Here is a 12,699-nt window from a genome sequence, read left to right on the forward strand (position 1 = left end):
ACTATGAAAGGCAAAACGCGTATTGCAGCAAACTGATTTTTGGCGCGAAAATTTCCCTGCGTTTATACTTCTCAGCGGTCAAACGCAAAAATTCAACATTACTTCCGGTTACGTCTTTACCTCGAAGTTTGTAAGAGTTTGAAGCGAAAATGCGCAAGACTAAAAAAGAAGCTCTATAAAACGGGCAATGATAAATTAGAACACGAGCCGATAAATTAGTTGGAAAATAATTATTAAATTTTCTATGCGGTAGACAAAGCTTTTAAAACTCTTCTGCAGGAGTTCGGAAATTGCGCTCGCTAGCGGGAACCTTCTTACTTCTCCCGCCTGTCTGTAGATGCTGTTATCCAAAAAAATTAGTTAGAGATCAATCAGAGGACATTGTGAAGAGCCGTAGGAGGCTAGGAATCACGTGCTATAACACAGCCTCCAACACAGCCGTCCTTTGAGCTCGTCTCAAAGGGAAGAGATTGTGTGACGAACCCAAAGGGCGTCCGCACGGGAGGCTAGTTATATAAACCGTCTTTTTCCACAACTGAACCCTTCTGACCCAAGTAGGAAACAAATACAACCTGTTTACACTGAATATCAATGAACTTTATTCCATGTACTAAACTAAATATCAACTACACAGCTTTGAATGCTGTAACATACGAAGGCTCACTATAAAGAGGGCTTCTCTGAGTAGTGCGTTACGCTTCGGCAAAACAAGGAAATTCAAAACTTATTCAAAGTTGCTTTTTACCTTACAGTACATAATTCAATAAATACTTTTATCCAAACGTTGCTGTTGGGAAAAGGCTTTGATCTCAGAAACTAAGATTCAATTTTTTGACGCAATGCCAGATTACCATTTGTATTGGCACACAACAGAATTCTCAAAAAGTTTTGCGTGACGACTCGAGAAAGTATCGGGTCATGCAATGCTCAAAGTGAACGGATGCGTGACCCGAAGAAGAGTTACCAAGGTGACCTCGAAGAGTGAGAAAGTTAACCCCCTTTATAGCGCGCCATCGTCTCTAATATCTTCAATTTTTCGGCAAATTGCTTGGCGTGCTTAACACTTCAGTTGTGTTCCATTTTCCTGATAGAGGCTTTGTCGTTCCATTTTTGTATCGCTGGCCTTCCTCTTGGAGGTGAGTGCTATTTTGGCGGCCAAGATCAAGGTTGAGGCGCCTGAGCTGATCACGGTAACGCTCTCGTTCGATGTTCTGCAAGTCGAAAGAAAAATGTAAGAAAACGAAATATGTAGGAGAAAAATGTGGATAGATTCTATTGAAGAAAATCATTCCAGTCAGTTGGTTTGGCTAATCAAGTTTTGCAATTAGCTTCAATTGGCATCAAATTCTGACTGACTTAGTTGAAGTTTCACAGTTAAACAGCTTTGTGACCATTTTCGGTTACCCTCGTTAAATAAAGTCTTTTTATTTGTTTTTTATTTATTTTTTCGGTTGCAGCGATTGATCAATATACAATAACCTTTCCAACGAAATTAACTGCAATGATCATTTCTTAAAAGAAACCAAAGAAATAGGTGATTTGTTGAGTGTATGCAAGTTCTAAAGTAGTCACAAGGTTTATTTTTATAATAGTGGAAAATTACTGACCAATCATAACGTGTGCAGCATATAAGTTGTATTTTACAAAGAACTCTACACTTTGCGCGCTCTTTCCTGAACGCTAGCCAAGTAGGCACTGTGTTTATTAGATCTAGACACGTCGAAAAAGCTGTCCGATTGGGTAATTGCCGAGACAGTTCTGTAAGTGTATTTTGAAAAGACTGTCCACAAAGCCTCTATTTTGTCTTGAGTTCGTCAAAAAAAAAAACGTCGGTGGAAAGACTAAGACTTTAAAGACTCGCTGCTTGATTGTGTTTGCGTTACAAGACTCAAACAATTTTCTGTTATGTGGTTCTCTCATGATTGCCTGTGATTTTCTGTTACATACCATCTCCTGGTGTATCGCCCTGGCAATGCTACCCGATCTAGCGACCAGGCTCCTGTACGAGCGAACGACATACACGTGCTTGTTCCTGTAGGTGAGTGGTCGCAGGTATCTCTGGTCAACACGACCGACGCCTACAATGAAGACGAGTACGCCTTGACGCCTAAACAGAGATGGAAGCCTGTTCATGACATAAGACGACCGTCCCGTCTGCCTGCCGCTGACAACCACCACCAAAATCTTGCGGACGAATGAGTACATGTTTCTTCTTGAGAAGAAGTAGCGCAGAGAGGCTTGCAATCCAAGATCGACTCGTCTGCTGACTTGGTTTGGAAAGCGGATGTAATTCAAGGCCCTTAGTACCAAGCCCAAAGAACTGCACTGGTTAAAGCGCATGCGCAGGTGCGGTCGGTTACCGTAGGTGGCGACTCCGATGTGCGATTGATACTTGCCGATCGTGAAGCGGCCGGCGATTGACTTGATGAAGGTTTTCTCAAGGTGGAAGTTTCGGCGGCCCACGTAGCGGGAGCCATCGATCAAGAACGCAATGTCAGCGGTAACAGGGATGTGGGACACTCCTGCATATATCACAACACGAGTTATTTTCAGGATATATATTGGTCAGCAAAACTGACTTTTCACTGTGTTTTCAGCTTTTAAAGCCCTAGTGTGTGGCCATTCAAATGAAAGCTTTTGAGCAGTACTTTCGTGTAGTACTGTTTGTTATTTTGTACAAGGTGGTTCTAACTGTTATTCTGTCCGTGGATGAAAGTCAAGTATGTAACAATACAGCTGGAAGCTACAGAGGTATATTCTCAGGAGTTACTGTATATCATGTCTATTGTTATTATTGAAGCCTTTGAATAAAACCCATGTGTGCGACCATTCAAATGAAAGCTATTGTGCAGTACTTTCATGTGGTGTGGCTTCTTTTTTCATTATTTCGTACAACGAAAACTAAATTTTAAACATGGGAGCTCTTTGGGGTGAGGGGATGATTGACTATGTTCTCTTACCACGTGCTGGTAACCTTGGTCGTCTGGTCGGTCTGATCGGATAGACTGGCCTTCTCGCTAAAAATAAAGAAACGCACATGTTTAACATAGAATTGTGGTTACTAGTTTCTATAACAAGTTGAGCTTGATTTAGGCTATTTACAAAATATCAAACAATGTTGGACGGGGATGCGCCCTCGTCAACTATCACGCGACAGAAATCTCGAGCTCATAATCTAACTACCAAATATCATAGAGTAATATGAGAAAATCAGATAAAAAATATCTCAAAGCGTCTTGCAAATGAAATAAGAAATACGGTGCTGGAATGAGAATGAAAAAGTCACTTTGACAAAACTACCTCAATGTTTTTTATGAATGTTGAATAAAGCGGGGCAACACTGCTTAAAGGCATTTGCAAGGTGGTACAAGTCGAACCTCTCTTCACAGCAGACACCTCCATAATATGCAAACCTCTACATAACGGACTGCTCATTTGGTTCTAGAGAAATCAGATTTCATGAATCTTTAATACAGACACCTAGCTCTGTCGCTGTGATGTCCGCATTAAAGAGGCTCGACTGTAGTTGACAACCTGGTTAAACAATTATAATCAGAGGAGCGACTTATCAATTATGCAGCCGCCTATCAGTATCAGTAAAAACGGGTTGAAATTTTGAATTTGCTCTGTACTGAAAGACTTACATTTCAAACATTTCTGTTCACATTCAGTTTTGGTTCTAAAGTTGTTAGCATTTCCCCTACAGCCGCCATAAGTGAACATCTCGCATCTTCCTGTCGCTTTGTTGAAATACCATCTCCTAAAGGCCGCTCTGCAAGGACCAGTAACTTTAGGCAGGTTACAAACGGCTCGCGAACCTCCTATAAAAAGAGAAAAATCTTTTAAAACGAGATTTGGCGAATAATGAATAATGCATAAGAATAAATTGTTATAATTAAATTCTTCAATTGATTGGATGATGTGGACATTTCAGTTTGATTTAAACGAAGTAATGTCAGTATAGTACATTAACCCTAAAATTCACAATATCTTACTCCAAATTCCCTTTACTGGTTCCACATATTCCTAACAGTTCTGGTTCAGAGAATTTCATTGTTCATCAAGAGTTCAAATTTTGCTCAGTACTGTGCCCATAGGGTCTAGGTATTTTGGTACAACTGACAGTTGTCGATAAAAAAAAAGTCAGTTTCGTATTTAAATTCACCAATTTGTAGGTTGCCTGTACAACGCAAATCCTACGGAAATGATTTCACATCGACTCTATTTTGGCCCAAACTAACGCTACTTCACAATGTTAACCTCATTTTGACTGTTCGTACTACTTCTTACCTGCACAGTTGCCCCATTTCTTGTCTCGATCATAATTGCTTGTCATGGCGCACCATGGCCGATTGTGGTTCTTCTTTGTACACCTGTTGTAACGACGGCCTTTGTAGATGAACGGGAATCTACAGCAGTAACGTGAAGTTGTTCGCTGTCGGCACCTCCCTGTTTGCAGCGAAAATAAAGGGGAAACAGAGCACATTTAGTATTTCAATATCTTTATCCGTCTTCATTTTTATCCGGCAGTAGGAAGCAGGGTGGCCGAGTGGTTTAGGGCGCTGGTCTTGTCATCAAGAGGTCTAGGTTTCCGCAAGACCTTCGCCCTGCCACTAATCTTACGTTGGAAAAAAACATGGCGACCCATAACTTAAAGCGCAAGAAAACATCGACAATAATGCTCATAAATACGGTCGTAGAGGAAAGTTCTCAAACCTTCAAACCTACATGCTTATTGTTGCTAACACAGGGTCACATATTGCAAAAACAAATCCTTGTGCCTAATGGGCTGTGTTAGGTTCGCGAGGTTTTGTGGTAAAATGTACAGCCGCCATCTTTCTTCCCACAGCAGATGGGATTTGTTCTCGGTTAAACTTGGTTCAACTCCTCAGCCATGCTCTGTATGAGCCTCAGCCCCCTACTAGTTGGAACAGGCCATTTTCGAGTTACATTTTGCCTCTGTGTCAAAACGAGTCGAAAACGAAACCATTCATATGAAAATGGTTCCCCCTACAGGCTCATTTCATACAATCAAACTCATTTTCATGTGAAAGGTTTTGCATGAGGACTCGTTTTGAAATCGAGGCACACGGTAACTTGGAAACAGCCTATTGTCTTTTCTTTTTTAAAAAACAATTAAGACTGTTATGAAGTTTTATTTCGATTGAAGGTAACTTTGAGCATCGATCTCAACTGTTTTGCCTGACATTGAAGATAGTTACTAACTGGTGACGCTAGAACCTATCCGAGCTATAGCTAAGACAATTTTAAAACTTAATTAACTCAAATGCTCCTCTCACCTGATATAAAGTAAACGTCATTAGCCCACGGTCCTCCTTTTCCGTTCCTACATCGATTAGATCGTCCATACCTCCCGTAGGTCAAGTGAGCTTTTGGACCCGTAGCACACCATCCTTGATGTTGCACAGCGAAGGCTTTGTGACGGTGCTTTAAGGCAACAAGGGCGCATTTATCGATGGCATCGGCTCTTCTGCGGTACTGATCTCGGAGAAGGGGGTCCGTACCATCAACTCCAGGAATGGCTCGACGACCAGTGTCTCGGAAACAACCGATGGACCTGACTGTGAACGTAAGAAGATTCATTTAGGGCTAGTAAACCACGGTTTCGTTGTGTTATCTACTATACGATTTTGATAAGTTTATACTTTCATTAGCCCAATTTTCAGCTTTTACATCTAGTTATGATCATACAAAATAATAGAACCAAATACAGACTACCTACCAATCACTCCGGTTGTCAATCTAATTGGTCTCGCTGAAAACAAGAACAGTAAAGATTCCTTACTACGTTTTAATTAAAACGTAACTGAACTTGACAACAGAAAATTGAACTGAGAGACAGAGACAGACAATTAGACAGACAAACAGACAGGCAGTTATTGCAGTTGAACCTGCGGTCAAATATTCCTTTGTTTAAAAAGGCATACAAACGAGGCGAACGGGTCAATACAAAGCAGAATTGACGCTTTCGCCTCGTTTGTAGGTCAAACCGCTGATAGCTTCAATAACAGCTATTTGCGGTTGTTAACAAAATGGCGGCCGCTTCTTTGCGTTTTCGAAGTGTCTGAGAAGAGGATTTAAATAAAGTTTTGAATGACCAGTAGATTCATACTACAACAATTAAATTATTCCTTCTCGATTTCTATGCGTCATAGTTGACTCGGGCTGTGCCCTCTTCAATTATCCTGCGATAGAAATCTAGAGCTAGAAAAGCAGAAACTTTTCCTCGCTCTCAGTTGTTAGCTTCTGACATCTCTAAGTCAGACACTATTGGATAAATGTACGTTCATGACCTTGAGTGACATGCAAACGAATTGAAATTTTGAGTTTGCTCCGCTGAACTGAAAGACTTACATTTCAGACATTTCTGTTCACATTCACTCTTGGTTCTAAAGTTGTTAGCATTTCCCCTACAGCCGCCATAAATGAACATCTCGCATCTTCCTGTCGCTTTGTTGAAATACCATCTCCTAATGGCCGCTCTGCAAGGACCAGTGACTTTAGGCAGGTTACAAAAGGCTCGCGAACCTCCTATAGAAAGACAAAAAAAAAGATATTTGGCGAATAATGTATAATGCATAAGAATAAATTGTTATAATTAAATTCTTCAATCGATTGGATGATGCGGACATTTCACTTCGATTTAAACGAAGTGATGGTACGAAAAGGCGGGAAAATATGTGACATGGTGTTCTCTTTTTGAGTAAAATGAAACATGCGTGGGAAGCGAGCGAGGCAGAGATTTCTTCTGAAATTTTCCTTGGATAATCTCCTCTAAACTCATCTGTATACCAGCGACGTAGAAACGTGTACAACATTTAGCATGTCAAACCAGTGTGAATATGACTGATGTAAAGATTCCTTACTAAGTTTTAATTAAAAACGTAACTGAACTTGACAACAGAAGATTGACCTGACAGACAGCTGCAGAGACAGACAATTAGACAGACAAATAGACAGGCAGTCAGACAGACAGGCAGGTGGGCGGATGGATGGATGAATAGACAGACCGACACCGACGGACAGACAAAGAAACAAAAAGACTACACAGGAAAAGAGACTGAAAGACAGTCAGACAGACAGACAAAAGAGAGAGGCACATAGACAACGAGAATGACAGATGGACTGGAAGGTAGGTAGACAGACAGACAGACAGACAGACAGACTAACTTACGCCTACCTCCTCCCCTGCAGTACCCCCACATTTTGTTCTTGTGAAAGTCTGGAGCGATGGCACACCATTTCTGTCCTCGTCGATTTGTGGCACAGCCATTGTATCTGCGCCGGTGATACGTGAACGGTACACAGCAGTAGCCGGTGGTTGTACGAAGTCGACATTTCCCTAATAAGCCAACAGGGTGTGTAAGACACGTTTAAGAGGCTTACAAGCAAAGAAAGTCACTGAAAATGGAAAGAAACAGATCCAACCTGAAATCCTGTAGACATCATTTGCCCATGGTCCTCCTTTGCCATTTCTACATCTGTTTGATCGGCCATACTTTGCATACGTTCTAAGAGCCCGCGGCCCTGCAAAACACTGGCCGCCATGTTGAACTGCAAACCCATTATAACCATATCTCGCGGCCGCCAATGCGCATCTGGCAATGGCTTTCTTTCGTCTTTGGTAGTTTCCTTTAACAATTGGCAGTCTCCCTTCCAGTACTGGTGTAATAGCTCTACGAGATGTATCTTTGAAGCATCCGATTCGTTGAACTAGGAAAGGATAAATTTGCAAGGCAGATAGCGTTAAAAACGGGCTATAAATTTTCACGCAAATCAACGTATTTGTGTCAAAGCTAAAACACTGATCTCCCTACTCAAAATTTGTCAGGTGCTCCGTGACTAACAAGCCAGAAAACAACTTAATTAGCAACAAAAAGTTCTGGAAGATGTTCGCTTGGTAAAAAGATAAAGGAACGAGATAAACATTAACGCCTGGACATTTCTGATGATATATGTTTTACACGTACGTATTTAACTGGCACTCAGAGAGGCACAATTACTAAAAAAACAAAGAAACGAACAGATCAATCGGTACTTACTGGTAATATATGGAGTAATCTTGACTGAACGGACGGCTAGAAGCAACAAATAAGCATTTAGAAAATATGCTTCAAAAATTTTCCTTTTCATATAACAAGTACAATAGAACCTCTCCTTACAGAAACCTCTTTTCTGAAGACAGCTCTATATAAAACACAGTTAACTTGGCCCCAGAGAAACCACAACTGATGCCATAACCACGTCTATAATACGAACACCTCCATAATTTAGACATCTCCATATTAGGTGCAGTTCAGTCAGTCCCACCTAAACTAGAATTCATATAATCCTTTTCTCTATTACACGGACACCTCCTGAATCATCATCATTTGTCTGTTCTCCTTGTGGAGAATTGGACTCTAGGCTCTCCAGCTCCAGGTTACCTAGTCGTCCGCAGTCGATGCGGCCTCTGCCCGGTTTCTTAGTCCTTTTTTCCTTATTAAAGCATCTCCTGTACAGGGACAATAAACTCTGGCCCTTTGGAGTCCGTATTAAAGAGGTTCGACTGTGTTATCAATCAGTCCCGCCTGATATTACACTTAAGTATAAATCTGCTAGCGTTATATCACGAATGTCGTCCTGTTATTGGTTACACTACTGTATTCACTATCTACTGTGATGAAGATAGTGAGTGGCCTAACAATAGCTGTTACTGCAGTTGAACCTGCGGTCAAATATTCCTTTGTTTAAAAAGGCATACAAACGAGGCGAACGGGTCAATACAAAGCAGAATTGACCCTTTCGCCTCGTTTGTATGTTAAACCGCTGATAACTTCAATAACCGCTATTTGCCGTTGTTAACAAAATGGCGGCCGCTTCTTTGCGTTTTCGAAGTGTCTGAGAAGAGGATTTAAATAAAGTTTTGAATGACCAGTAGATTCATACTACAACAATTAAATTATTCCTTCTCGATTTCTATGCGTCATAGTTGACTCGGGCTGCGCCCTCTTCAATTATCCTGCGATAGAAATCTCGAGCTAGAAAAGCAGAAAACTTTTCCTCGCTCTCAGTTGTTAGTTTCTGACATCTCTAAGTCAGACACTATTGGATAAATGTACGTTTATAACCTTGAGTGACATGCAAACGGGTTGAAATTTTGAGTTTGCTCCGCTGAACTGAAAGACTTACATTTCAGACATTTCTGTTCACATTCACTCTTGGTTCTAAAGTTGTTAGCATTTCCCCTACAGCCGCCATAAGTGAACATCTCGCATCTTCCTGTCGCTTTGTTGAAATACCATCTCCTAAAGGCCGCTCTGCAAGGACCAGTGACTTTAGGCAGGTTACAAACGGCTCGCGAACCTCCTATAGAAAGACAAAAAAAAAAAAAAAAAAACTTTTAAAAAGATATTTGGCGAATAATGAATGATGCATAAGAATAAATTGTCATAATTAAATTCTTCAATCGATTGGATGATGCGGACATTTCACTTCGATTTAAACGAAGTGATGGTACGAAAAGGCGGGAAAATATGTGACATGGTGTTCCCTTTTTGAGTAAAATGAAACATGCGTGGGAAGCGAGCGAGGCAGAGATGTCTTCTGAAATTTTCCTTGGATAATCTCCTCTAAACTCATCCGTATACCAGCAAAGTAGAAACGCGTACAACTTTTTAGCATGCCATACCAGTATGCATATGACTGATATACGTTGGAAAATCGGCACAGCAAGAAAACATACGTTCACAGATAATCTTGCAACTCTCTTAGTATGATACGCCATTTTGTTGTAGCAAAGACAGTTGACATGGCAAAATTTGTCAAATGTCCTCATTTCTACGACAAACAGGAAAAAGAGCAAGAAAACTTTGCTCGACTGCAGGAGTGTTTAAGTGAGTCGACATACTGTACATTATAAATCATTATAAATTATTATAAATCATTATAAATTATTGTAAATTGTTACTATATATGACAATTTATTCCTCACCTCCTCCTCCGCGACAGTAACCCCATAATTTATCTTGGTCGTAACTCGGAGTGAGGCTGCACCATGGGCGTCCCTTGGATCTGGCTGTAGAACAGCTGGTGTACCTTCTACCGCGGTAGATGAACGGAAACACACAGCAGTTGTTGCGAGTTGTTCGTGTGCGACAGGATCCTGTAGGAGTGGAAGAAGATCACTAATATGAAATTTCTTGCACCATAAGCAAACAACTTTAAGACGCTTGGAAAGTATTTTTTTACCCAGTGAATCTGACAGGGAAAGTTCTTAAACAGTGCATTACAGGTTGAGCAGTTGTTTTGTTTTAGAAGGTAAGAGTCAAAGGCTTTTATTAGAAGCTAATAGCTACAGCCAAAAGGAAATGATGGATCGTATACGGGCCTTAAGAGAAGACTACTATACAGAGAGGGTTGAAAAAGATTCTGAATGCAATTTCCAACAACTGGCAGCGGAAATGCCGTGGGACCGATCCCTTAACAGAACAGACTGCAGTCACAGAATTTAAAGGAGACAAATTACAGATCTGACATAAAAGGCCATTACACGTAACACCTGTTACGGCTGAGTATGTTTGATAGGCCCTTGATGTTACAGATGTGTCACAAAGTAGCAAGATTGTTACAGGTTTGAAGATCAAGGCTATAGGTGAATCAAAACGTAATGACAGCCCTGAATTATCATAGTCGAAGTGATTTTCTTACCTCTCAAAATATAAACACTATTCGCCCAAGGTCCTCCTTTTCCATTCCTACATCTGTTACTTTTCCCGTATCTGCCATATGTTCGATAAGCGAATCTCGCTGACGCACACCATCCCTGATGTTGTATCGCGAATACTCTGTAGCGTCGTTTATCGGCAGCAAGAGCGCATTTCTGTATAGCGTATTTTCTTCGGCGGTAAGGTCCTTTTAGAAGTCGACTTCTGCCTTCCAGGGTTGCTATAGCTCGTCGACCTGTGTCTCTGAAGCAACCGATTGGTATTGCTAGAGGTGGACAAAGCGGGTGGTTGGTTTAGGCTTGTATAGTTTGTTTTAAACATGAAGATATAATAATGTACTATACGGTGTGGGGTGGGGTGGGATTTTCCCAGCCATTTAAAACTGAAATGCAAATATGGCGTAAAAACAATGGTCGTGGGAACCCCCATGGCCAAACCTTACCAAGTTTTCAAGCGTAAACTATGCCAAGAAAAAGTAAGCAAGACGAAAACCGCGAGTGACTTGCAAAGTCCGTAAAGCAGCCACTAATTGATAATATTATACGGTTAGCTCTGAGACCGGGCAAGATGAACCAAATCTTGTGCTGTGATTGGCTACCCGAGCGGGCAAGATGGCGCTATCTTGCCTTCTCGGGATTACCCGCTGTGTCCCGCAAGAAAAATAACCCTGAAAGCCGTATAGTAAATCCTTTATTGACCAAGCTTGTTCGGTCAAGATGGCTGGATATTGGCCTTGTTCTTTTTCTTTGAGAGCGTATGGACCTCGACTCCGTCTCGGTCCATAAACACGCAAAAAAAAAGAACTTGGCCAGTATCCAGCCATCTTGACCTCACGCTTTGTCAATAACCTACATATACTCCAGTAAATTTTAATGGTCATTCCATTGTTTTCTTGTTTTCTTCTAAGAACTTAAAAACTAAATACAACTTAGTTGGTTTTAAGTTTGTTTCAACGGTTTTCTGAAATCACCCTACCCTCACAAATGAAACTGATAACAGAATTCCTCAAACTCATTAATAATTCACCAAGTTAAAACAACAACAAAAAAAATCACAACCGTGAAGGAGGTTTGGATACCCGGTCTTAATAGACATAGATTTTGACGATTTTGCTTCTCCGTTTACTCCTTAGTTTTTGTTTCGATTGAGAAGATATATCAAACAATCGAGACAGTGTTTCATTGGCTATCCAAACACCTCGAATTTCGTCAAAAATACTCCGCTGTGCATCGTATTTTCAACTCTCTTCTGGGTGTTTGGATATCACGATGAAACTTTATCTCTGGTGTTTCATATATCACATGAATGACTTAACCACATCATTTATCGATGTTAACACTTACCCTTCAATCCAATGGTTATTGGAACAGGACGTGCTGCAATAAAAAGAAAACACGTGGTAAGCATTTTAAGAAATCGTTCAAGTCCATCATTCTTAATCCATCTTAATCTTCTCCATCCTTAACCATCCTTATTCCTTTTTGTTTATTATTAATTCTTTAATGCTCTTCTATCCAAGTTAACTATTATTTTGAGGTTGAGGTAAGGGGACTTAGTGTCGTTCACTAGCTCCTCTAGTCTGAACAGTAGATTATTCCTATCGTTTACTGCCTCTCCGGGAGGTGGGGGGGGGGGGGGGGGAGACTCCCACATCAAAAGGTCGAGAATGCTCATCGTCTCACTTAGGGATATAAATCAAGGATTCTGGTCTCACTTAGAGTGTTCATTACGAAACGCCACTATTTTTAGCTGTCAAAATATTTTACAGGGTGCACTCGAGGAAGTAATAACTTAAAAAAAAACACAATTTGTTATTCCCGGTTTTAGGCTTGATTTCCGCTGGTCTCTCGAGTCCAGTCTATTAGCACGTGCTCCCTTCCTGAACAGCAGCTGGTAATCGAACCTACTCCGTTTAAAGTGGTATCTTTTAGGGGTCAAATAAAGCCCGACCCACGCACAGATAAGTCTACTT

At 40.9% G+C, this 12,699-nt stretch overlaps 1 protein-coding gene across 2 annotated transcripts in view; it reads right to left on the reverse strand.

The window, feature by feature from the left end:
* Positions 1-217: 217 nt before the first annotated feature.
* Positions 218-12,699, reverse strand: part of LOC145468071 (uncharacterized) — a 73,681-nt gene continuing 61,199 nt past the window's right edge. For both annotated transcript variants that reach the window (XM_081451736.1, XM_081451735.1), the window contains 15 exons: positions 12,071-12,103; positions 10,711-10,992; positions 9,995-10,165; positions 9,193-9,369; positions 8,064-8,099; positions 7,450-7,734; positions 7,202-7,363; positions 6,376-6,552; positions 5,744-5,776; positions 5,301-5,582; positions 4,291-4,449; positions 3,645-3,821; positions 2,961-3,017; positions 1,948-2,522; positions 218-1,211 (listed from right to left, as the gene is read on the reverse strand). In XM_081451736.1, coding sequence (XP_081307862.1) covers positions 1,029-1,211; positions 1,948-2,522; positions 2,961-3,017; positions 3,645-3,821; positions 4,291-4,449; positions 5,301-5,582; positions 5,744-5,776; positions 6,376-6,552; positions 7,202-7,363; positions 7,450-7,734; positions 8,064-8,099; positions 9,193-9,369; positions 9,995-10,165; positions 10,711-10,992; positions 12,071-12,103 — 2,789 coding nt within the window. In that variant the 3' untranslated portion in view covers positions 218-1,028. The remainder of the gene's footprint in view (positions 1,212-1,947; positions 2,523-2,960; positions 3,018-3,644; positions 3,822-4,290; positions 4,450-5,300; positions 5,583-5,743; positions 5,777-6,375; positions 6,553-7,201; positions 7,364-7,449; positions 7,735-8,063; positions 8,100-9,192; positions 9,370-9,994; positions 10,166-10,710; positions 10,993-12,070; positions 12,104-12,699) is intronic.

The sequence above is a fragment of the Orbicella franksi genome, chromosome 14 (genome assembly GCF_964199315.1).
Source record: "Orbicella franksi chromosome 14, jaOrbFran1.1, whole genome shotgun sequence".
In the NCBI taxonomy this organism is placed as follows: Eukaryota; Metazoa; Cnidaria; class Anthozoa; order Scleractinia; family Merulinidae; genus Orbicella; species Orbicella franksi.